Source organism: Cervus canadensis, chromosome 7 (genome assembly GCF_019320065.1).
Source record: "Cervus canadensis isolate Bull #8, Minnesota chromosome 7, ASM1932006v1, whole genome shotgun sequence".
Lineage (NCBI taxonomy): Eukaryota > Metazoa > Chordata > Mammalia > Artiodactyla > Cervidae > Cervus > Cervus canadensis.
Window position 1 is genome coordinate 10,884,204 of NC_057392.1, and position 25,487 is coordinate 10,909,690.

The 25,487-nt window shown below is 36.8% G+C and overlaps 1 protein-coding gene across 1 annotated transcript in view; it reads right to left on the minus strand.

Annotated features, from left to right (window-relative positions):
- Positions 1-370: 370 nt before the first annotated feature.
- PPP2R3A (protein phosphatase 2 regulatory subunit B''alpha) overlaps positions 371-25,487 on the minus strand; it is a 212,856-nt gene continuing 187,739 nt past the window's right edge. Inside the window, exon 15 of the mRNA XM_043474125.1 lies at positions 371-2,942. Within this exon, the coding sequence (XP_043330060.1) occupies positions 2,816-2,942 (127 nt within the window). The 3' untranslated portion in view covers positions 371-2,815. The remainder of the gene's footprint in view (positions 2,943-25,487) is intronic.

Genomic DNA, 25,487 nt, shown 5'->3' on the forward strand with positions numbered 1-25,487 from the left:
AGGCAAAAAATATAAAATGTTTTAGAAAATACTAAGTTCACAGTTTAGAATCGGAATGCAAAGTGTGGATGGTATTTTTTCTCCCTCTTTGCTAAAAAAAAATTTAGGTATCCAAATAACAGTTACACATTCTTTAAACAATATATAAGGCTAAATTCTCCTTTGATCTTGTGAACTCCTCATTCCCAAACCCAAATTCCCATCCCCAGAGGAAATGACTTCTTAGTATGAGGTGTTATCTTTCCATATCTTTCTTTATAAAGTTTTCCCAGAGGTTCAAAGAGTTACTTTCTTTGAAACTCAAGCTTGTTTATAATGCTACTCTTTCAAACATAAAAATGAGTTGCAAGTGTCATTAAAACCAAAAGTGTGTATTTGACAACTTTATTTAGTTTTGCAAAAAGGGAAAAACAAAAGTTAAATCATGCAGGCTTCTCCACCCAAACACACCGTAACATTTCCAAAGTTGAGCAAATGACTTCTCTCATTTGATCAGTCTAGAGTTTTAGAAACACTTTGAACAGTACACAATGACATAGATAAGATGCAGGGAAAATACACATAATTTCATTAGTTTGATTACCTTGGCAGTTAATGTTAAGCTCTGAAACTTATATCTCATTGACTAGCTTTAAGGTCATACCTTCAATTTAACTTTTATCAAGGAATCTTGGATATTGTAACAACTTGAAATTTCCAGTTGGGCAATAATGATTATATTCTGCATGATCTTTACCAGAAAGTCAAATATATCCTATTTTAGTTCCTCAGAATTCACATTTCTTATATTTAATACTAAGAAGGGAATACAGTGAAACACATTTTTGTTTCTGAAAATGTGCTCCTTTGGGTGACCTAAATTAAAAGCACTTAAGTGGAATGATACTGGTAGCTATACTTTTATAATAATTACAGGCTTTTGAAACCAAGTATTGACCAAAATGAAAGCAAGATGACTTCAGTATGGAGAAACAAGGTAAAAAGTACAGCCATGTAGTTAAACAAACGTATATTGGAAAATGAATTTTTGCTGAGCTGTAGAAATAGTTTAGATCACAATGGCTAATAAAACCTATAAACCATATCCGACTTCTAAAAAAATTTACCATTTGAGTATTTTTATCTGAAAAAGATTTGTTTCCTTGTAAAGGCTGGATGGGGTAGATGGTAAATTTTATGTACAAAAAAATCCTTTTAATCCTAATTTCCAGTGTGTTTAGATTATTGCATGTAGTATTTCCTAAAAATTTAGTCACTTTTAAGCTTTTATTTCTTTGTGAGCTATTAGGAACTAAGTTTTTTCTGTAATAGTTAAATTGAATGTCAGTTCTGATCATGAAGGTAAAATAACAGGAAACCGGGAGGATACTGACAAAAGGATTGCTAAATCTATTAATAACTGTACTAGTCGATGGTGCATTTCCTAGATTCTCCTTTTCTCCACTTTTTGCCAATGTTTGATTATTTCAAAAGTTTGGCCTTCACACCAGCAAGGGAACAAATGTGGGGTGGAAAGGGAGCTATTCTGACATTTAGGACTTGTGGTTAAAAAATCCAGGGGAAAACTTAATGACTTTATACAGAGGTGGATATTAAAAAGTTTCTTGGAGGTTTCTTTTATATGAGCAGAAATTTCCATCCTTTTTAATAGTTTATTGTCAGTTTGTCTTCAACAGTATTGTGAGATTTGACTGCCTTGTGGTTTGCTGAAAAGTACAGTATTCTGTAATAACCACATCTACTTCTATAGTAAACATGAAGTTGCTTTCTTTTATGGGTAGCATCTCTGTTTTTTCCCATTTTTGTGATAAATACTGAAGTGGATGCAGTATTTTGAATAAGTTATTTTTCAACATGAAGGAATAATGTTGAGATTGAGGCCTTTACTGTTAGCCTAGTCTAATATTCAGTGCTGAATATGTCTAGTAAGAATTTTCATATATAGTTATTTAAGCCTTCAAGTAGGCTTTCTGATATGAAGTACAGATGGGACACTTAATTTTTAGATTGATTAATCACTCAATAATTTGCTACAAATGTTAGATGAGTTAAAAGGAAACTTTTTTCCCTCCCAATTAGGAGTCATATTCTGTACTTGTCCTCAGTTAAGTTTTTCTTCAGGTTTTATATAAGATCGATGGTCAGGATGGGGGGAGGGTTTAGAGCTTGCTAGCAAGGTTGGAAGGCCCAGTGGTTACAATACCTGAGGATGTAAAGTGACTAGCAGTTTGGCAGGTCATTGTGAAATTATATTAACTAAGTTCAAGATCTTTGAACTCCAGTACACATACAATTAAAAGAAGTCTCTGAGATGTTTTGGCAGTGCGTTTATTACCAGGGCTAATTCAGTTCTGGAGGCCCTGACTGCTTTTTCAAGTTCCAGAATTTCTTGACTCAAGTTTTCTGCAAGTGAAGGTTTCTTCTGGGCTCCATAGGAGCCCTCATGGGCCTCCGGGATACTGGACAACAGAGGCGACTTCTGCTTTTGTGCAGAGAACCGTGCTTGGCACTGTCCCCAAGAGATCCTTGGTACATTCAGGGTGAAGAGTGCTGATTCACAGGACGCACTGGAAGGTGATGTATGTATCATTTGCTTCTGAGGAAAAGCTCTGTAGGAGGTTTGAGGCAAACTGGAGGAGTCTCCCAAATTGGGTATGTGTATCCAGAGCTATTGCTCAAAAACGTTCAAAAGTTCCTAGTGCAGATACACACTTGCAGAAACAAAGCTTTTAAAATGCAATATGCAAACTAGAGCATCTCTTCACAAATTTTTTTTTTTTAAATATGTATATCCCTTTCATGTAGACATTGGCAGCTATTCTTCATCCACTGATTGAAGCTTTCCACATTTCTCTGAAAGGCTTGAGGTCACTATTTTATTGCCTTTGTTTCCAATTTCAGAGGGAGAGGGAGGCTCCTCTGTTTCATAATCTTCAAAGGAGCTGAAAGAACAAAAATGAGTTACTGATTATGTTTGGGTAGCAGTCAATATAGCAAACTAGACTGAAGATCAGCTAGCAAAAGTACCTGGAGTTGCTAAATGGCAGCTATAAATTGAAATACCCCGGAAGAAACCATGCCCTGGAACAGAAAACACATTGTCCCTGTTCCTTCAAGCTCAAGTTCATGTTAGAATATGTTGAAAATGTGCTGAATCAAGCTTTCCCTAGAGGCTTTGATGGGAATGAAAGCATTATGGATTGAGGGTATGAGGTCTGGAAAGTATGAGCTTTTACATGAATGCTTTCACTGAAGTGGCTTTGATGCAGAGTGGGGAACTTTCTCAACTCTAATTGCTTTATAGTTTCCATGGCTTCTAAGAAATCTGTGTACATAGAGCTGATTAAAGGTTACTCTTGGATTTCGTTTCATTCTTTGCAGAATTCCACAGAGTATTCCCTCTGCTCACCCCTCTTTAGAGTTCCATATCCTCCAGACTATCCCTCCTGGCTACTCCAGGCATGGATGACAAAATATTTTATCTCCTGGGAATGATGGCTGCTTCACCCATGCAGAAGTTTCTGGATATATAATTGTTTTGTCAAAAAGGTACAATACTGGCTGATGACAATAATACTAGGTTAGGACTACCCAGTAGGTGGCACTTACTCATTGAGGGTAGAGAATGTTACATTTTTATTAAAAAGCCTATCTGATGTTTGGAAAACTTTGCTCTGAGTACCAGTTGATGATCCTGTCAGAAATCATTTACAACTGTCATTCTGCAAAAACTCTTCATCCTTAATTTCTGTTTTCACTCTGCCATCTCCTAGAGGCTGCACTATAACTGGTATATGATGACTAAGGAAGCAATAAGAGTAATTTTGCTTTAATGGAATTGAAGCAGGGTTGATGGAAGATGCTCCATTTCTAGGGGGGAACACTCAAAGAAAAGTTAATTCTAGAAATGCAGCTACTTATTTCCCATCAGACTGGAAGACATTTTCTTCCTCTTTGCGATCTAGTTTGCTGTCTGAGTGCTCTCTCAATGCAGATCTATGAATGAATTAATTAAGTCTGAGCTGAGACTATTCAATATTCAATAAATATTTGAGCTTCTGTTACTAAGCATGAGCCAAATGCTAGGTATACGATGGTGAAAAACACTGACCAGCCCCTTCCTCACAGAGCTTGCAGCCTAAATGGAGACCATCTGGAACAGTGGTTAAGTGGTTTAGCTTTAGAACATGGACTTTGGAGTCAGACTCCAAAGTTGAGTTCTAATCTTAGTTTGGTCACTTAATGCTACTTTGGCCATGTAATAACCCCCCTGCCATCAGCTTCCTCAACTAATAGTTCCTACCCCATTATATATGGGCTTTCCTGATAGCTCAGTTTGTAAAGAATCTGCCTGCAATGCAGGAGACCCTGGTTCAAGTCTTGCACTGGGAAGATCTGCTGCAGAAAGGATAGACTACCCATTCCAGTATTCTTCGGTTTCCCTTGTGGCTTAGCTGGTAAAGAATCAGCCTGCAATGTGGGAGACCTGGGTTTGATCCCTGGATTGGGAAGACCCCCTGGAGAAAGGCATGGCAAGCCACTCCAGTATTCTGGCCTGGAGAATTTCATGGACTGAATAGTCCATGGGGTTGCAAGGAGTCGGACACGACTGAGTGACTTTCACTTCACTTCACCCCATTATAAGGGTTCAGTAGAGATTAGGTGAGAGAGAAGTACTGGGACTTAACGAAGCAGAATGGTGACACCTAACCCTATACTAGGGGACAGGGTTTTGTGTAATTTTTTTTTTTTTTTTTTAACAAAAGAGTATGTGTGTGTTCCCACTGTAGCCTCATGTAGAAATGGAATTTTTAACAATGGATTTGATTCAAGCTAGTACCTAAACGTATTCCAGTGCTTTGTGGGTTGGATGTAGTGGAATGTCACCTGCATTTCTTTTGTACTTTCAAGGCACCAAGAACAGTAATATACATAAAGGCTTTGAGGAATCTCGGGTCAGGGGAGTTCGTTCAGAACTTCTTGTCAGTGTGTTGATGAATCTTTTTACCCTAACGCAGTAGTTCTCAGCTGGGGTTGATTCCCCCCACCTTGGGGGTCATTTGGCGATGTCTGGAGACGTATTTGTCATTAACTGGGCAGGTCCCACTGGCATCTGGTGGATAGAGACCAGGGGTGTTGCTATACACCCTACTACAGAACTACCCAGCTTAAAGTACCAGTAATGCTGAGAAATCCTGCTCTAACCCGCCCTGGTAGTGCCAGTGCGTCCCCGGGTTCTGGGCCAAGCTCTTCTCACTTTGTACTTCCCGGAGCAATCAGTCTTTCTCATGGCTTTATCTACACTTGGGGTTTCTAAACACACATGTCCAGCCTTAGCCTCTTTCTAAGCCGAAGACTGCCATGTGTCCACCTGTCTAGTATGTGGCTCTTCCCACGTGGAAGCGTATACAAACCTGGACTCATCCTACCTACAGCCCTGGTTCTCCCTATTGTCGCAAACAGCACCATAATCTACTCACTCAAAGCCATAAATCTCATTACTTCAAGCTCCTCTTCCCTCCCCTCTTCAAATCCAGTGACTCTCTCCTATGACTTTCAATAATACCACATGGATACAGTCTAGGCTCTTCCTCTCCATTGCTACTAATTGAGTAAAGGATGCTATACTTTCTTGCTTGGATTACTACAATAGTTTTCTAACGGTTGGTCTTCCTGTTTTTGCTCCTATCACATACCCTTTGCTCTTGCCATACCAGACTGTTCACAGTGTCAGAACAGGTCTTGGGACCTAATGCCACAATAGATGTTTTTCAGGGGCCTGCGGTGCCCTTCCCCCTTGGTTAACTTGTGCTCGTGTTTTAATCTGAGATATCATTGAAAAGGTTCTTGATTTCCAGTGCCTGAGCTTCCACCATCTCTTATTTAGATGTCTGTAATGGCTTCCTTATTGTCTCCTTGCCTCTGTTCTTGCACCTTTCCAACCGAGCAGAGTACTTACTACCTTGCTTAACTTTTTTCAATAGCTCCCCCAGGCCTTGCATGATCTGACCCTTGCTAATCTTTCCAGCTATGATTCCCTCTTTTCTCACTATACTCCAGCTATACTGGCTTTTAAAAAAAAATTTTTTTTAATTTTTTTTATTAGTTGGAGGCTAATTACTTCACAACATTTCAGTGGGTTTTGTCATACATTGATATGGATGAAACTGGAGCCCTTTATACAGAGTGAAGTAAGCCAGAAAGATAAAGAACATTACAGCATACTAACACATATATATGGAATTTAGAAAGATGGTAACGATAACCCTATATATACTGGCTTTTTAAAATGTCCTCAACACCATTTCCTGCCTCAGAGGTGCTGCACACGTTTACCTCTCTGCCTAGAATATTTCTCCTCCCTGCTTTTTGCATAACTTTGCTTCTCAATTTTTAGGTTCCCATCACCTTAGAAAATTCTTCCCTCAGCTCCCTAAGTTGCAAGCCTCTATTACTGGTTTACCCTGTTTATTTTTCATAATTATATAATTAAATGTGTCATGCCCACTCAAATATGAAATGTCCTTTTTGTAATGCACTAATTTCCTTGGGTTATAGTATAGTGACTGACACTAGCTGCTTAAAATGTGCCGTTGAATGAAAACTAATGTCTTAGTGCTCTTTCAAAATAATGTGTTGAGTTGTTGAGGAAGGCTGGAGTCAGTAAAATGGTGAGAGTACAGAAGTCATCTTGAAGTCACCAAAGTCTTTATCTTGCTCTCCAGGAATTCCTGAGGGAGAAAGAATGTTTACTGATTGTCTTCTAAATGACCACTTCCAGGCTTATTTGCAGGTCACTGGAATTCCTCTGAGCTCAAAAGAAATTTTTTTATGATGTATTCCCCTGTTCATTTATTTTTTTTTCCCCTGTTCATTTAATTGGCCATTTTAAATTGAGTAGAAGGGTCAGAGGATTAAAGAATTCATAGGATTCACAAACAGTTCACAAAGAAACCCTAGGTATCAAATTGAGCACAGATTCTTTAATTGAGTAGTAACAGTATTGTTAGCATAAGGGAAGATAATGGTTCATGTATTTTTTTTTTAAACTTTATTTTGTATTGGGGTATAGCCGATTATTGATGCTTTTGAATTGTGTTGGAGAAGACTTTAGAGACTGCAAGGAGGTCAAACCAGTCAATCCTAAAGGAAATCAGTCCTGAATATCCACTGGAAGGACTGATGCTGAAACTGAAACTCCAGTACTTTGGCCACCTGATGCGAAGAACTGACTCATCTGAAAAGACCCTGATGCTGGGAAAGATTGAAGGTGGGAGGAGAAGGGGACGACAGAGGATGAGATGGTTGGATGGCATCACTGACTCGATGGACATGAGTCTGAGTAAGCTCCAGGAGTTGGTGAGGGACGGGGAAGCCAAGCGTGCTGCAGTCCATGGGGTCACAAAGAGTCACATATGACTGAGCAACTGAACTGATAGCTGATGAATAATGTTGTGACAGTTTCAGGTAAACACAGAAGGAACTCAGCTATACATATATGTGTATCTATACTCCGCCAAAACCCCCTCATCCATGATGCCACATAACATTGAGCAGAGTTCTGTGTACAGTAGGTCCTTGTTGGTTATACATTTTAAACATTGTAGTGTTTACAGGTTCATGTATTTTTGCTAGAAATATGGTAGCCTTTAGAAACCCATGTCTCTTAAGTTTCTCCTTTTAGAAACTGTGTGTCCCTAAGTAAGTTTCCCATTTCAGATGAGCAATTTCTGGGCAAAAGTATTAAGGCTAGTTCTGCAGATTCCTGGATGGAAGTATAATAGCTGGAATGGACAGAAATAATGACTGGCACATATGTGGTCTGACAAAGGATTTGTATGCAGTTTCAGGCTGTTGTCAGGGAGTTATGGTTTGATTCCAGCTTGGGGATTCTGACTATTTACAGGTGCAAAGGGATAGAACATTCGATTCAGGCTTGTCTGAGGAAATCTAAGGTATACGGTAGCTACAAGCACAGAATAAAACGGTAACCAGTCCTCTTAATCTGAAGTCTGTTCTGCTGTAGAAATAGGAGAAGATGACCTTTACCCTTATGCTTTTTTTTTTTTAAGGACAGATATCCTAAGATAGCCCTGGTGGCTGAGACAGTAAAGCGTCTGCCTGCAGTGCGGGAGACCTGGGTTTGATCCCTGGGTTGAGAAGATCCCTGGAGAAGGAAATGGCAACCAACTCCAGTATTCTTGCCTGGAGAATCCCATGGATGGAGGAGCCTGATAGGCTACAGTCCACAGGGTTGCAAAGAGTTGGAAATGACTGAGTGACTTCACTCACTCATCCTAAGGCATTTACATAAAATGAATTACCTGAAATACTTTAGAAGCTGAATATTTGGTTCAAAGAATTTCCTTATTGACCCATTCAATCACTAGAAAATCTTTTGCTTCAAATTTGTTGAAATTTCCTAATACGTATCATTTACTTTTCTACCTTAGAAAGTTGATCCTATTTATTTTTTGATGGCTGAGGATCTCTTGCAGTTCCAGGTCATGAACCATCAGTAATTCTTATTTTGGCTGTAGATATTATAAAAATTTTGGATTAAATATATTCTAATTATGAACTTGAAGGAAGGGACAGAGTTCAATTCATTTTTATTACCAGCCACAGTGCCTGGCATAAATTAGATACCAAGTGCATATCTACTGAAATAAGTTAAAATTTTATTTTAAAATTCTCTGGCCTTCTGACTAACCTTCTATAGTGTCTTATTTTCCAGTGCTAATTGAAGTAAATGTACATCTCAGATAAATAGTAATTCAATATATGTTTATATTTAACATAAAGGAGAAATACACCTTTAAAAACACCCAGTGGAAAATAATTCTAAATTATCTAAATGTCCGAAGATAGGGAATATGGATGTGTTACTGCTTGAGAGAATACTCTGAAGCATTAAAAGTCATGTTTTTGAACACACTAGTAATAACATTAAGCATCAAAAAGAAATATACCAAAGTATACGTAATGGTTATCTCTGGATGACTGAACCGAGGATGATTTTAATCTTTTTATATTTTTGAATTTTTCTTCAGCAGAGCCTGTCTTTCTCTACTAATCAGATAAAGACTCAGAATAGAAGACTGTGTTTAATCTAGGTTAATCAAATGTAAAGCTGTTGGTGAAATATCAGAATATCCTGTAAGAAAGTATTTTTAAGATAATGTAAAAGACTCTTAACTAAAAATCTGAAGTAATCAGGTTTTTGTCAGATTGGTAGAGAAGCTTGATTCTAATTATTACAGGTCCCAGTTTCTCAAGATAGCAACATGGAGGACCCTTTAGCCTACTTTTCACAATTCTTGTGGCATTTTAAACTTTATTGCAAAAACCATAAGAAAGTTAATTATAAATTAATTGGGTGTCATAACTTGTTATCTTCATGTATGTGACATGTTTAGTTGACCAGGGGTATGTAACTGTTAGCCTGTCTATGGCTTCCCCTATGACCTTGGTTGAATTTATACAAATGCTGTTGTATGCTGTTATCATGCTGTGTGCTAGATGGGGTAATTCACAATGTTTGCAAATTCATACCTAAGGAGACCCTTGGCCCTCCTTCACCTCACTAAACTATGAAGTCATACTGCATTTCTCATTTTCTCATTACTAGGTTGCTAACTGAAGGCATTACCCAAGCAACAGCCTTGAGTCAGGCGGTACAGGCACTTGGCCCAGAGGTGGCCTGTGATGTGAAATGGTGAAGTAGATAGAGGATTTCAAGTTGTTTCCGGAAGGTCACGTTGTCCAGGCTTCTGCAGTTATCCTTGGAAGGGTGGCTGCCAGATTAGGGCTACCTCCTGTGCCACTCAGCAAACATTTGCTGAGGCTCTCCTACCTCCCGGACAGTGCCCAGTGCTGGGGCTACAGGACGAATGAAACAGGTGCTCTGCCGTAAAGGAGCCTGTGTTCCAGTGGAAGCACAAACAGGTCCACTTCCCCCAGCATTTACATGCCAGATACTGTTAGATACCGTGAGAAATCTCCAATTCTCATGCGACAGATGTTCACTGTGTGTCAGCTGTGTGCCTTGGTCTGGGAATGAAGGGGAAAGAGGCAGGCAGTGAATGCTAATGAGCTGCTGCTGCTGCTGCTGCTAAGTCGCATCAGTCGTGTCCGACTCTGTGTGACCCCACAGACGGCAGCCCGCCAGGCTCCCCCGTCCCTCGGATTCTCCGGGGAAGAACACTGGAGTGGGTTGCCATTTCCTTTTCCGTGCTAATGTACTACCTGACTAAATTCTTGTTCAGAGAGGTTATGTAATGTGGCCACAATCACAGAAATGGTAATAATGATTGTTATTGTTTAGCCGCTCAGTCATGTCGGACTCTCTTGAGACCCCATGGACTGTAGCCTGCCAGGCTCCTATGTCCACGGGATTTTCTGGAATTCTGGAATACTGCAGTGGTTGCCATTCCGTTCTCCAGGGGATCTTCCCCACCCAGGGATTGAACCCGTGTCTCCTGCGCTGCAGACATTCTTTACTGTGGAGCCACTGGTGAAATCATGGTACTAATAATAGCCACTGTTTATTGATTACTCATTTCCCCAGGGGTAAAGAATCTGCCTGCAATGCTGGAGACTTGCAGGAGATAGGGATTTGATCCCTGGGAGTAGAAGATCCCCTGGAGAAGAAAATGGCAATCCACTCCATATTCTTACCTGAGAAATCCCATAGACAGAGGAGCCTGCTGAGCTACTGTCCATGGGGTCGCAAACAAGAGGGACATAACTGAGACTAAACAATAACGACAACAAAATTGATTACATAGGCACTGTGCATAAGAATGTAATATATTATCTATGTTGTCTTATTTAAAACAGTCTGGTGTGGCAAGTGGTATCCTCACTGTATAGGGAATGCTGAGGCTTAGATGACTAGTAAGTGACAGCAAGGATTTGAACTTAACTAAATTTGTCTAACTCCAAATTCTGTGGTTTTAACCATGATGTTATATTGTATAATATCTCTTCCTCTTCAGGGAGTAGTAGTAATAGCTACTATTTGTCAGGTATTTATATCAATACTATGTGGCAGGTGTTTATAGAAATATATTATCTTTGATTCTCACAACCACCTTGGAAGGTAACTGAAACTGAGCCGCAAGGAGTCAGATAACCTGCCCAGCTGGTGAGTAAGGAGGCAGAATCAGATCTGTCTGGCTCTTTCCATCGTACTGCCGTTCTTCCTCCCTTTCTAATATTTGATTCTGGTAATTTCTGTTTGACAAACTCACCCTGACTTATTTGTAATTCTTTTTGAGATGAAGCCCTAGGTAACATACCCTTGGAATTCTGGATCTGGCCTTGCTTTTGAACTATGTCAGTCAGTTATTCACAACTGTAAACAGGCCTTTCTTTTCTTGTGGTGACATTCCAGTGCTCACTCTACAGGCTGCGGCTGTTACGGCTTCTCCTCTTCCCCCGAGACCTCATCACCCCGTGGGCTCTGTGCAGGCCTTATCTTATCTCCCACAACATGAGAAGAGGGATGTCCAGCAGAAGCCTCTCATATGCACTGGTCAAATTTCACTACAGCTGGTCTCTGCATCTCCTTTTGTGACCCCTCCTCACCTCTATTTCTGTCTGCATCCCTTTTTCTCCTCTGTCTCCCCTCCACACACACACTGGGACCTTCTTTGAGCACTACCACAGCTCAAAAAAAATTTTTACTTGACACAATAATTCTCTTTAGCTGCCATCATTTTCCTGTCTCTTTAGACTAATAAACTTCTAAGTGTTTAGATCTGTTATCTCTTTTCTCCTTCCTCTAAAGCAGGTTACAAAACAGTATGTTGTATCAAATTCCATTTTTATAAAACAAATTACTTATCTATTAATATTTGCAAAGAAGTATCTAGAAGCATACTCCTAAATGATGTCAGGCTATCTCTGGGTGGTGGATTTTAGGTGAAGATTTTTATCTTCATTTCTACTCTTCTGTAATGAATACATATTACCTACATAAGCAGGTAAAGGGGAAAAGTAACTTTTCCTATTTATTAAAATAGTACATGTTCATTATACAAACATTATAAATTATAGAACAGAATAAAAAGCCAAACTACTTGCAATCCTATAGCCCAGAGTTAATCACTGTTAATATTTTGGAGTCTTAATGATTTAGCTCATGTATATATAGATATACATTTGTAATATTGGGATTATATCACAATTTTGTAAACTTGATTTCTCCATTTTATGTTTTTGTGCAACACATAGTTTAGATGTCTGCATAATATGACACAGATATTAATACCATGACTTATTTAACTAATCTATTATTGTACATTTGTGCTGTTTTGAATTTTTTAATTTTACAATTTAGTTAGAAGAGTTCTATCTAAACTTCTGATTATTTACAGTGGATACAGATACCCAGAATTGGGAGTTAAAGGGTATGAATTCAGGCTTTTGTAGCATATTGTCAAACTAATTTCCAGGGAGGTTGGGCCAATTTGCTTCTACCAGCAATATCTGTTAACTACAGTGTGTTGCTTCTGTGAGAGAGTAAAGACACTTTAATTGTATCTGCCTGTTTCTCCTGCTAAGGCAGGGATCCTGTGTTCATCAGTATCCAATGATGCTTAGTGTATAGAAAGAATGCAAACATTTACTGAATTAATATTGTCTTTTAAGAAATTCCTACCATTTAATCTCAACTTTTTTGGTACTTGCTTTTTACAAAAATTTTCAGTTTAATTTACATATCACAGAATTCACTCATCTTAAGTGGAACTCACTGCAGTATTCTTGCCTGGAGAATCCCATGGACAGAGAAGCCTGCAGGCTACAGTCCATGGGGTCACAAAGAGTTGGACATGGGTGAAGTGACTTTGAGGACACACAGTAAAGTTTTACAATTGTGCAATCATCACCACAATTCAAATTTAGAATACTTTCATCTCTCCATCTGCCCTCCTCTCCCTGTGCTTGTTTGTGTTCATTTTCTACTTTTTCCTGGAACCTAGGCAACCACTGATCTGTTTAATGGCTCTATAATTTTGCCTTTTCTAGAAATTTCATATAATGGAGTTATGCAATCTTTGGTGTCTGGCTTCTTTCATGTAAGATGGTATTTTTTTGGATTCATCTGTGTTGCTGCATGTATTAAGAGTTCTTTTGTTTATTGAGGTATAACTGACAGAATAAATTGCTTATATTTAAAGTGTACAATTAATAAGTTCTGACTTTTGTATACACCTATAAAACATCATATCGAGATCATGAAAATACCCATCCCTCCCACAAAGGTTTCCTCCTGCCCCTTCCTAATTACTTTTGTCTTACCAAGGTAACCACTGATTTGCTGTCATTATAGATTAGAATGCATTTTCTAGAATTTTCCATAAATGGAATCATACAAGATTGGAATATATTTTTGTCTAGCTTCTTCCACTTCACTTGCAATTCATCCATGTTGTGTTAGTCAATAGTTCATTCTTTCTATTGCTGAAGAGCATTCCATTATATGGGTATACTGTATTTTGCTTATTAATTCACCAGTTTAGTAGACATCTGGATTATTTTCAGTTTGGGGCTGCTATAAACATTCATGTACAAGTCTGTGGGTGAACATTTTTCTTGGGTAGATCCCTAGGAGTGGAATTGCTGATTCATATGACAAATGTTTGTTTATCTTTTTAAGAAATTGCCAAACATTTCCAAAGAGGCTACATAATTTTACATACACATCAGTCCAATATATGCGGGTACCAGCTTCTTCACATCATTGCCAGTGGGTGGTTTTAGTTGTTCTAGTGGCTGTGTATGTATCTCACTGTGGTTTTAATTTACATTTCCGTAATGATTAGTGATGCAGAGCATCTTTTCATATATCTATTTGCTGTTGGAACCTCTAAGTTATTGTTTAACCAAATTTTTGTCCTTTTAAAAAATTAGGTTGCCTTTTTTATTAGTGAGTTGTAAGTTCTTTATATATTCTGGATGGAGTCCTTTATCAGGATGTTTTGGAAATATTTTCCCCCAGTGTGTCTTTTTCATTTTCTTAATGGTGTCTTTGGAGAGCAATACTTTTTAATTTTGAAAGAAGTCCAATTTATCAATATGTTATTGCTCTTGCATAACTCAGGGTCATAAAGATTTTCTCCTGTGTTTTATTCTAAAAACTTCAGGATTTCAACTCTTACATTTATTGAGATTATTATTATTATTATTTTGGCCGCACTATGCAGCTTTAAGGATCTCAGTAGCTCGACCAAGGATTGAACCTAGACCATGGCAGTGAAAGCACCAAATCCTAACCACTAGACAACCAGGGAACTTGAGATAATTATTTTTGTATATGGTGTGAGATATGGATTGAGGTTTTCTTTCTTTCTTTTTTTTTTGCAGAAGGACATCCAATTATTTCAGTATCATTTCTGAAAAGACTACCCTTTCTCCTTTGGTTGAAAATTAATTGGTCGTATATATGAGCATCTATTTCTAGAGTGTTTCACTGATTGTGTATACTTACCAGTTCTGGGACTTCCCTCATGGCTTAGATGGTAAAGAAACTGCCTGCAATGCAGGAGACCCAGCTTTGATCCCTGGGTTGGGAAGATCCCCTGGAGAAGGGAATGGCTACTGACTCCAGTATTCTTGCCTGGAGAATTCCATGGAGGAGCCTGGTGGGTTACAGTCCGTGGGGGTCACAAAGAATCAAACGTGACTGAGTGACTCACACACACATACTTAGCAATTCCACGGTGCCTTGACGGTTGTTTGCTTTATAATAAGTTTTGAAATCAGGTAGCCTAAGTCCTTCAACTTTGTTCTTTTAAAAAAGTGTTTGGCTATTCTAGGTATTTTGCATTTCCATATAAATTTTAGGATCAGTTTGCCAGTTTTAATGAAAGCCTGTAGGGATTTTGATAGGGAGTGGGTTAAATCTGTAGATCAACTTGGGGAGAACTGACACTTTAAAAATACTGAGCTTTCTAATTCTATTGTTATAATATTATTTGGATCTTCCTTAATTTTTCTCAATACTATTTTGCAGTTTTCAGCATGCAGGTATGTTCTTTTGTTATATTTGTGTGTCCTTTTGTTACATTTATTATAAATATATAAAAGTGTTGTTTTGTTATATTTATTCCTAAGTATTTTTCTTTTTGATGCTCTTGTGAATAATTATTTTTATTTGAATTTCTCTATTTGATTGTTCATTACTAGTGCATGGAAATACAACTGATTTTTATATATTTAGTTTCTATAACAGTGAGTGTTAGTTGCTCAGTCGTGTCTGACTCTGTGACCTCATGGACTGTAGCCCACCAGGCTCCTCTGTCCATGGAATTCTCCAGGCAAGAATACTGGGATTGGCTGCCATTCCCTTCAGGGGATCTTCTCGACCCAGGGATCAAACCCATGTCTCCCACATTTCAGGCAAATTCTTTACCATCTGAGCCACCAGGGAAGCTGAGACCTTGCTAACAAATTTATTAGTTCTGGTAGCTTTTATGCAGATTTCTTCATATTTTCTACTTAAAGTATATATAACCTAGGGATAGATTCACTTCTTTCTTTCCAGTCTGAATACTTTTAATATTGTTTTTTTTTTTCCCTTGTCTTAATGCACAAGATAGAACCCTCAGTAACAATGTTGATTAGAAATGGGGAGGAACAGAAGTGTATTTGCCTTGCTCCAGATCTTAGTGGGAAGGCATTCAGGTTTTCACCATAAGTATAATGTAAATAATGTAATTATAGATGTCTTCTGTCAGGTTAAGAAAGTTCCTTTCTATCCTTACTTGGGTTAGAGATATTTTGAATGGATGTTGGATTTTGTCAAATGGCTTTTTTTGTGTCTATGGAAATGATCATGTGCTTTTTGTCCCGTGTTGTATTAATATGGTTTATTATATTAGTAGATTTTCAGATGTTAAGACAGCCTCCCATTCCTGGGGTAAACCTACTTATAGTGTATAATCTTTTTTATATGTTTCTGGATTTGATATTTTTAATATTTTGTAAAAAGTTTTATATTGATTTCATAAGGAATATTGGTATCTTTGTCTGGCTTTGGTATCAGGGTAATACCAGCTTTCTAAAATAGTTTCAAAGTGTTCCTTTCTACTATTATTTTCTGAAAATGTTAATGAAAGGTTGATGTTATTTTTTTCCCTTATATATATGACAGACATTGCCACTGGAACCATTTGGACCTAGACTTTTCTTTTGGAGAGAACTTAATAACTTATTTAGTGTCTTGATATGGCCTATCCTGATTTTCCATTTCTTCTTGAGCTGTTTTCTTTTTAAAATAGATATCATTAAATTTATATGAGTTGATTTTGGTAACTTGAGTTTTTAGATGATTTTGTCCCATGCCATCTAAGATGTGAAACTTATTGAGATAAAGCTGTTCACAATACTCCTTTATAAGTAAGTTCTATAGTATCTATAATGATGTATCCTCCTTTATCCTGATTTTAATTTATTCCTTTCTCTTTTTTTCTAAAGCTTTCTATTTTAAAATCTTCTCAAAGAACCAACTTTTGATTTCCTGAATTCTTTCATATTATTTTCCTATATTCTATTTCATGGATTTCTACTCTGATCTTTATTATATCCTTCCTACTTATTTTGGGTCTGATTGGCTCTTACTTTTACTAGCTTAAGATGGAAGCTTATCTTACTGATATTAGAACTTTCTGGGTCATAAATATTCCTCTAAGCACTGCTTTAATTGTACCCCATACATGGATTTTCATATCACCTTTTATTTTCATTTGTTTCAAGATAACATCAAATTTCCCTGCAGTGTCTCCTTTGACCCATGTGTCTTCAGAAATGTGTTATTTAATCTCTAAACATTTTGGGGTTCCTAGATTTCCTCTGTTATTAATCTGTAATTTTATCCTATTATGATCAGACAACATACCTTATTTGAATTTATTGAATCTTTTTTTTTTCCACCTAACATACGGTCTTTCCTGAAGAAGTTCCATGGGCATTTGAGAAAAATGTGTATTTTGCTACTGTTTTGTAGAGTATATATATATGCTTGTTAGATCAAATACACTGACTGTGTTGTTCAAGTCTTCTGTGTCCTTAGTGATTGTCTCTACTAGTATCAACTACTGTAAGAGGAGTGTTGAAATCTCCAACTATTAATTGTTGAATTGTTTGACAATTTTTGTTTTATGTCTTTTGAGCTGTTGTTAGGTAAAAATAACATTTAAAATAGTTATATCTGGCTGCTACATTTTAACTGTTGGTGAAGTGGGAATTTTCATTGTTATTTCCTGGTGAAATTTCTATCTTTTGATGTTTTAGAATTGGTTAATAGTCATGTTCTTAACTATTGATTTTGAAGACTCCAACAATGAAAGAACATTATTGATCATATGATTCAACCCTATGCCTTTTGATTGTGATATAGAATTTGTCACTTTTAAAATATACTCAAATCTATAAATAATTCCCTTATAAATTTCTCCCATCATTTTTTTACTTTTAAAGTCTTTATTTAAGCAGGTATTAGCTTAATATGTACTTTTTTCAGTCTGCAGAGAGTCAACATTTTACTGACTAGACTTTTCTTGTCACAGTATCATATACTATATTGGTTTGCATAAATCTTCAGTTTTGGCATGGAGTTAAGGAGTTTAGTTACTATAGCTTTGGATTATGCATCCCCTGTGCCCTACCAAGCCTTTGATTCTTTTCAGAACTCACTTCAGTTCTTTTTTTTATTTTTTTTCCCAATTATTTTTATTAGTTGGAGGCTAATTACTTTACTATATTGTAGTGTTTTTTGCCATACATTGACATGAATCAGCCATGGATTTACATGTATTCCCCATCCTGAATCCCCTCCCACCTCCCTCCCCATCCCATCCCTCTGGGTCGTCCCAGTGCACCAGCCCCGAGCACCTGTCTCATGCTTCCAGCCTGGACTGGTGATCTGTTTCACACTTGATAATATACATGTTTCAGTGCTTTCTCTCAGATCACAGTTCTTTTGTATTTATTGTTCAATATGAGTTTCAGAATTAGGGAGGCGGGAGGGGGGATCGGGATGGGGAACACATGTAAATCCATGGCTGATTCATGTCAATGTACGGCAAAAACCACTACAATATTGTAAAGTAATCAGCCTCCAACGAATAAAAATAAATGGAAAAAAAAAAGAATTAGTTGATCAAGTTCTATAACATATTTGAGGGGATTATATAAAATTTTAACATGGAGAATGATCTTTGTAATTTTTAGTGAAATTTTATATTTTCATCATATATGTTTTCAAGTCACTTTTTTTGTTGCTATCACAAATAGGAATTTTCTCCCTATTATATTTTTAGCTGGTTATTTCTGGGGTATTGGATTAATACCCTTTACCCATTAAGGAGGTGCTCCTTTTAAGTTTGCTTAGTTTCATTTTTTCCAAATTAGAAAATATATTTTATCACATGCCTTCAAAGAATCAGTCTATATTTTCTTTTCTTTCTCCTTTAATCTGTTAATGACAGATTTTGTAAAGCTGAACCACTTGCAATCTTGGGATAAAAGCAACTTACTTATGATGTATTCTTTTATATATGTTGGTAGATTTGACAAGTTAATCTGTATTTCAGTTTTAATATCTGTAAAATAGGGCTAAAGCATCTACAAGATACGAGTTTTGTGATTAAAATGAATTAAAATATTCAGAATAGTGCTTGGCATAGAGTATGCTTTGTGGTTGTGTATGTATAAATTAATAGATTTAATTTTTGTTTGGGTCTGTTTTGTCATCCTTTTTCATGCATCTTGAGATGACAGCCTAATTTATTTCTTTCTACAGATTACAACTTTTCCATTGTTTATATCCCACAGATTTTAATAAATATAATGCTTTTATTGCCTGGTTCTAAAAAAACCTGTAATTGGTTTTTTGATCATCTCTGTAGCTTAATGGTTATTTTAAGATATATTTAATTTTTCAAAATGTTATTTTTAACTTTCCAGATACATACATTTTTGTTGTTGCTAATTTCATAAGTAACAAATATGGCCTATATGTTAGTAATTTTTAAAAATGTAATAGCCTTCATGCCTTAATAAATAGGCACTGTATTGTGATGGTTCCATATTTGTTGGGTACCAAATCTATTTTTGAGTACCTCTATGAATGTTTAGTAATTCTATATTCTTTATGTATTTTTGGTCCTATTTGATTTGTTGGGTTTTATATGACTATGGGATTGTCAATTTTTCCTTTGTATTTCTATCAGATTTGCTTTTTGTATTGCATAAAGTTGGTGACTTATTTTCATGGCCAACTGCTGAAATACTGATGTTTCTTTTAAAGCTTTCAATTCTCTCTCTCTCATAAACACTGCTATACCTCATTTCCTCTTATTTACTGTTTATTTGGCTGTTGCCTCTGTGTTAGGTATGAATCTAAAGAATAGTGTACAGTTGGATTTTCAATCCATTCTGAGTTTTGTGATTCATACTACGTTTGGACTTATTCTGTCTATTTTGTACTGTCCTTGGCTTTCTGTCTCCTGTTTTACTGTAGCGAACATCTGCTGTTCCTTCACCAGCACAGCGTTTCCCCTTTTTTGACCGTATGTTCAAATTTCCCAAATTTTCCTTGAGAAAACACGTGGTTTGGATGAACCTGAACTTCTGTCCAAGCTAATTTCTAGGTCTGACTCCTTCTAGAGCTGGTTCAGGGACTAGACCCAAAACAAGCCAATTACAGCCAAACAAGTCCTGGGCTTTTGTAGAATGTGGTGGGAAAGGGACTTGCTCTTTTATTTGAATGTAAAGCTATCATTTTGCCACCACATACTAAAAACTTGCTGAAGAGTGAATGAAAGAAAAGCATTACGTAAGAGATTAAAGAGATACAATCTAAGTCTCTGAAGTCAGTACTAGCCCTAGACTTTTCAGTTCTTTAAGCCCACAATTTCCTTTTTGCTAAGGCTTTGCTTTTCCTGTATGCCAATGTGAGTTAAAGTCACTTCTTACCAAAAGAATACTGGTTAAACACACTTTTCTTTTAGTTGACTGAATTTTCTATATACAAAATTTTTTTCCAGTTAATTGTCTTACTGTCTTTTTCTGAAAATGATTGGAAAGTTTTCCATTTAATATTTAGTGATTTTCCTTAAAAATTTTAACAGACATTTTAACTCTAGTTATCATTAGAAAAATATAAATTTATCAGTGGCTGTATTCTCCACTCTAATAAAGATTCACCCTGACCTTCTTTTACTATTTGTTAATGGTATCTATAATAAATACTTACCCAAGTCAAAGGATAAATTTTGCTAATTTTGTTGTTTCTTATATCCCACTATTCCTCTAGGACATATTTACCTTGTTGCTGAAGAAAACCCTTTAATATTTCTTTCAAAGATTGTCTGTGGGTGGTAAACACTTTGCATCTCCTGATGTCTAAAAATGTCTTCATCTGTCCCTTACATTTAAATAGGAACAGAATTCAAGGTTCAAAGTTATTTTTTAAAAAATGCTGTTTCTTTTTGTGTTTATATTGTGGGTATTTTTTTTTTTTCTCTCTAATAGCTTTTCAGTTCTATCTTTTTATGTTCTGAGATTTCATTCTAATACAGGAGTTGGGAAACTGAAAGCTGTGGTCCAAATCTGTCTCACCACCTGTTCTGGTATAATAGCCCATGAACTAAGAATTGTTTTACCTTTTTAAATTAAAAAAAAAAAATCAGAGATTATGTCATGACGTTAAAATGATCTGAACTTAATATCTCAGTGTCTGTTAAAAATTTTATTGGAACACAGCCACATTCATTTGCTTACATATTATGGCTACTTTCACACCACAATGGCAGGGCCAAGTAACTGTGACAGAGATTGCAAAGCCTAAAATATTTATTACCTGGCCAGAAAAAATTAGCTGACTTCTGTTTCTGTTTATATTTTTATTTGTTTTAATAGCTAAAATTCTGGAAATTATCTGGCTATTATTTCTAGGGCTTCTACAAGAATTTCTTATCCCCGTATTACAATCAATATTATAAATAAAAAAATTTTCAGATGTGTCCATTCTGTTATCACATCACCCAATGATTGTGTTTTCTTTCATTTAAAATTTTATCTGTCTAAAAATAGACAGACTTCTCTGGTGGTCTAGTACTTGAGACTGCGCTTCCACTGCAGGGGGCATGAGTTTGATCCCTGGTTGGGGAAGTAAGATCCTGCATGCCACACAGTGTAGCCAAAAAAAAACAAATAGTAAATATGCCCATTTTGATGTCTTGCTCTGATTGCTGTAGTGAGTCCGGGGCTAAAAGCTCTCTCATTTGCTGTATTTTGTTGGCTGACATTTGTCTGCTTTACCGTGTACTGTTGCCCTGTACTGGATGCCCAGGAGACAGCGGTGTGGACTTGCTGGTACTTTATGAGAATAGGGGGATGGACAGGCCATGCATGTCTGAGGTTATTGATACTTCCGGCAATCTTGATTCCAGCTTGTGCTTCATCCAGCCTGGGATTTTGCATGATGTACTCTGCATGTAAGTTATAGTATACAGCCTTGACGTACCTTTCAGATGTGTCCAGGAGAAATATCAACAACCTCAGATATGCAGATGACACCACCCTTATGGCAGAAAGCCAAGAGGAACTAAAGAGCCTCTTGATGAACGTGGAAGAGGACAGTGAAAAAGTTGGCTTAAAACTAAACATTCAAAAAATGAAGATCATGGCATCCAGTCCCATCACTTCATGGCAAATAGATGGGGAAACAATGACAGACTTTCTTTTCTTGGGCTCCAAAATCACTGCAGATGGTGACTGCGGCCATGAAATTAAAAGATACTTGCTCCTTGGAGGAAAAGCTACGACCAACCTAGACAACATATTGAAAAGCAGAGACATTACTTTGCCAACAAAGGTCTGCACAGTCAAAGCTATGATTTTTCCAGTAGTCATGTATGGATGTGAGAGTTGGACCATAAAGAAAGCTAAGCAATGAAGAATTGATGCTTTTGAACTGTGGTGTTGGAAAAGATGCTTGAGAGTCCCTTGGACTGCAAGAAAATCAAACCAGTCAATCCTAAAGGAAATCAGTCATGAATATTCATCAGAAGGACTGATACTGAAGCTGAAACTCCAATGCTTTGGCCACCTGATGAGAAGAACTGACTCATTGGAAAAGACCCTGATGCTGGGAAAGATTGAAGGCAGGAGGAGAAAGGGACAATAGAGGATGAAATGGTTGGATGGCATCACCAACTCAATGGATATGAGTTTGAGCAAGTTCCTGGGGTTGGTGATGGACAGGGAAGCCTTGCGTGCTGCAGTCCATGTGGTTGAAAAGAGTCAGACACGACTGAGTGGCTGAACTGAATGGGGCCATGCTGCTCTAAGATTCCATTCTTTCTGCTTTTATCTTTCCTTTAAGAGTAGGATGGGATGTATAGGGTTCAACCTACCTGGATTGAACCTCCCTTTTGCTTTTGGTTTCAGTCATATTAAGGTATAGATCATCTTTAAGTACTGCTCCCTTATCTGTGCCAATTATCTTTCTCATCTTCCGGCAGAGAACCAAAGCTCTGGCTCCCTCTTCAATCTGATTCCATCTGCTGTCCTGTTAGTCCACTGGAAGTTTCTCTTCTTACTTCAGGTGATGCTCTGTATTTCTTATTTTTATATGGCATGAGAGATTGAAAACTACAGGATGCTTTGTTTACCACCTTGAAATGAGAAGCTACTCTATATTATTGTAATACTTTTGGGAAGTCTACTGAAGTTTTGTTTGTGGCTTAATATTTATTTTGTAAATAGTCTCTGGACAATTCACCACAAAAATATTTTCAGGGAATAATTTACTACGGATGCAAATAACAGGTTTTAAGTTCTCCTTTTTTTTCTTTTGGAGTTTCTGCTTCAAAAATTTGATGTTTTCAGGACAACTTTTTGGGGGTGGTTAGTTGTTTTTTTGAAAGTCTGGCTGCTACAGGTCTTGGTTGCAGCACATGGGATCTTAAGTTGCAGGATCTTTTTTATTTTCAGTTGTGGCACAGTGGCTCCTAGTTGCAGCATGCAGGATCTAGTTCCCAGACCAGGACTTGAACCCAGGCCGCTGGCACTGGGATTGTGGAGTGTTAACCACTGGACCACCAGGGAGGTCTCTATTTAGTCTTTTTAAATTCAACTTTTGTTACCATTCTATAATGGAATTGTTTTCTTTTTATAAATGAGTTTGTTCACTTACATTCACTGATCAAAAAGTATTTATTTTAGTTCTGTCATCTTTATGCTGCATGGTGTGTGTTTTTCTTTTTTGTGCACACGTCTTCTGATTGAATTAGAATATTTAGAGTCTGGCTTTGGTTTTTCAAGTGTTTATTTTAATTAATAGTCTTAAACTTCAACTTATCAGCTTTAGAGGGTAGCCGTTGAGGACTTGCTAATGAAACTTACACATATGTTTCTTCCTCCTCTCTACATCCCACTTTGAGTTATGTTATTTTTTCCAGAATGCTATGTTCTGACCCTATCCTTTATATTTAAATGGACTGAACACTCACTGTTATTTCTCTTCCACCATGGTCGCTCCATTTCTGGACTCCTTATTTTGGCTATCTCTTTGTTTTATGATTATGCCCTTTTTAAACAAAAGCTCTTGGGTGCTTTATTCCTTTCAGTTTTTAGAAAATTCCCATTTATGTTCTCATGCTTGAATGTCATCTTGTGTTAGTATAAAACTTTAGGGTACAGAATTTCTTTCTCTGAGAGACTTATAAATGTTGCTTCATGATCTTTTCCAGTATTCATTTTTACTGTGGCAGTCTCTGAGGCAAGGTTGACATTTTTTCCCTTCTTACCTGGTGACTTGGAACTGAAAAAGTCCTCCAAATAATCTTTGAATTCTGTTAAATTCACCACACATCTATTGGGCCAGTCATTATCATATGGTGTGATTTCTGACCTTTCAGACTCAGGTCTTCTTTTATTTCAAAGAAGCTTTTCTATTTGAATTTTTTTTTCTACTTCATTTGTTCTGTTGTCTAGTATGTGTAAGTTAGGTCCCTTTTGTTTTCCTCACATATACCTAATTTTCTTTCTGATACTTTATTTTGTTCTTTTCTATTCTGTTTTATTTTAAGGTCTTTTTTCATATTCCTATTTTTTCTTTGATGGTCAATAATTATACACTCACAAAATGATTTTTTTAATGGTTAAATGGGATTGCACTGTGTATATGTATGATAATTTTATTAATCTTATTACTTAGATTGTCTCTGGTTTTCACTATTATAAACATCTGCACATGTTCTTAACGGTAGTGATATTGCTTCATAAAATCAGTAAACTCACCCCTGTTCCTAACTAATGAAGCTCACTGACAAAGAGTTAAATCACGCCTGTGAACAGAGCTGCTCCTCTGGGTTCTGATGATTCTGTCATCTCCTGGTCCTTTTAGGCCTAGGGATGATATGGCTCCCCACCATTGCTAATTCTGGGTATCTGTGTCACTTCTTATTGGCTTCTCTAAAATCCTCCTGTGTATTTGTAAGTTTGCTCTGTGTGTGTGTGTGTTCGTGTGTGCTCAGTTGTGCCAGACTCTTTGCAACCCCATGGATTGTAGCCTGCCAGGCTCCTCTGTTCATGGTAAGTTTCCAGGCAAGAATACTGGAGCGGGTTGCCATTTCCTACTCCAGGAGATTTTCCTGACCCAAGAATCGAACCCACATCTCTTGTGTCTCCTGTACTGGCAGGCAGATTCTTTACCACTGTCCCACCTGGGAAGCCCTATCTGTTAAATACACCCTAGAAATTTATCCCACATATGTATAAAATAACATGTATGTAAGATTATTCACTGCAACCTTATATCTCTAATATTTCACTATTTTCACTATAATGCCTGTGAACAGAGGAATATAAGATAATGGTGTAACTATACAGTGGAATATTATGCAGTTATAAAAAACTTGGCACATTCACTGAATATATTTATGGAATAATTTCCAATTTATTGATTTGTTTTTCCTCCAATCTTCAGTTATTCTTTTATTAATTTTTTTATACACTCAGGGATCCCCAGATATTTATGCTGCCTCATTTATACCTCAATGATCATAAAATACAAGTATTTTATTCACCATGCTGTTCTCCCAAGCTTTGTTGTTACTGTTTTTAGATTTATTGAAGTTTGATACAAAAAACTGGACACACTTAGTGAATACATGTTGATGATTTTGGAATATGCAGATATCTGTCATATCATCACTACATTCAAGGCACTAAATATATCCATTACTTCCAGACATTTCCTTGTATTCTTTTTTTTCTTTTGCAGGAACACTTAACATAAGATCTATCTTCTTAATATATTTTAAACTGCACGGTACCACATGTTAACTATAGATACTATGTTCTACAGCAGGTCTCCAGAACTTATGTAACAGAAACTTTATAAAAAGTGTGGAAAAAGCTGGGAACCGAATAGTGAGTATGCTATCATATATGTAAGAGAAAAAAAG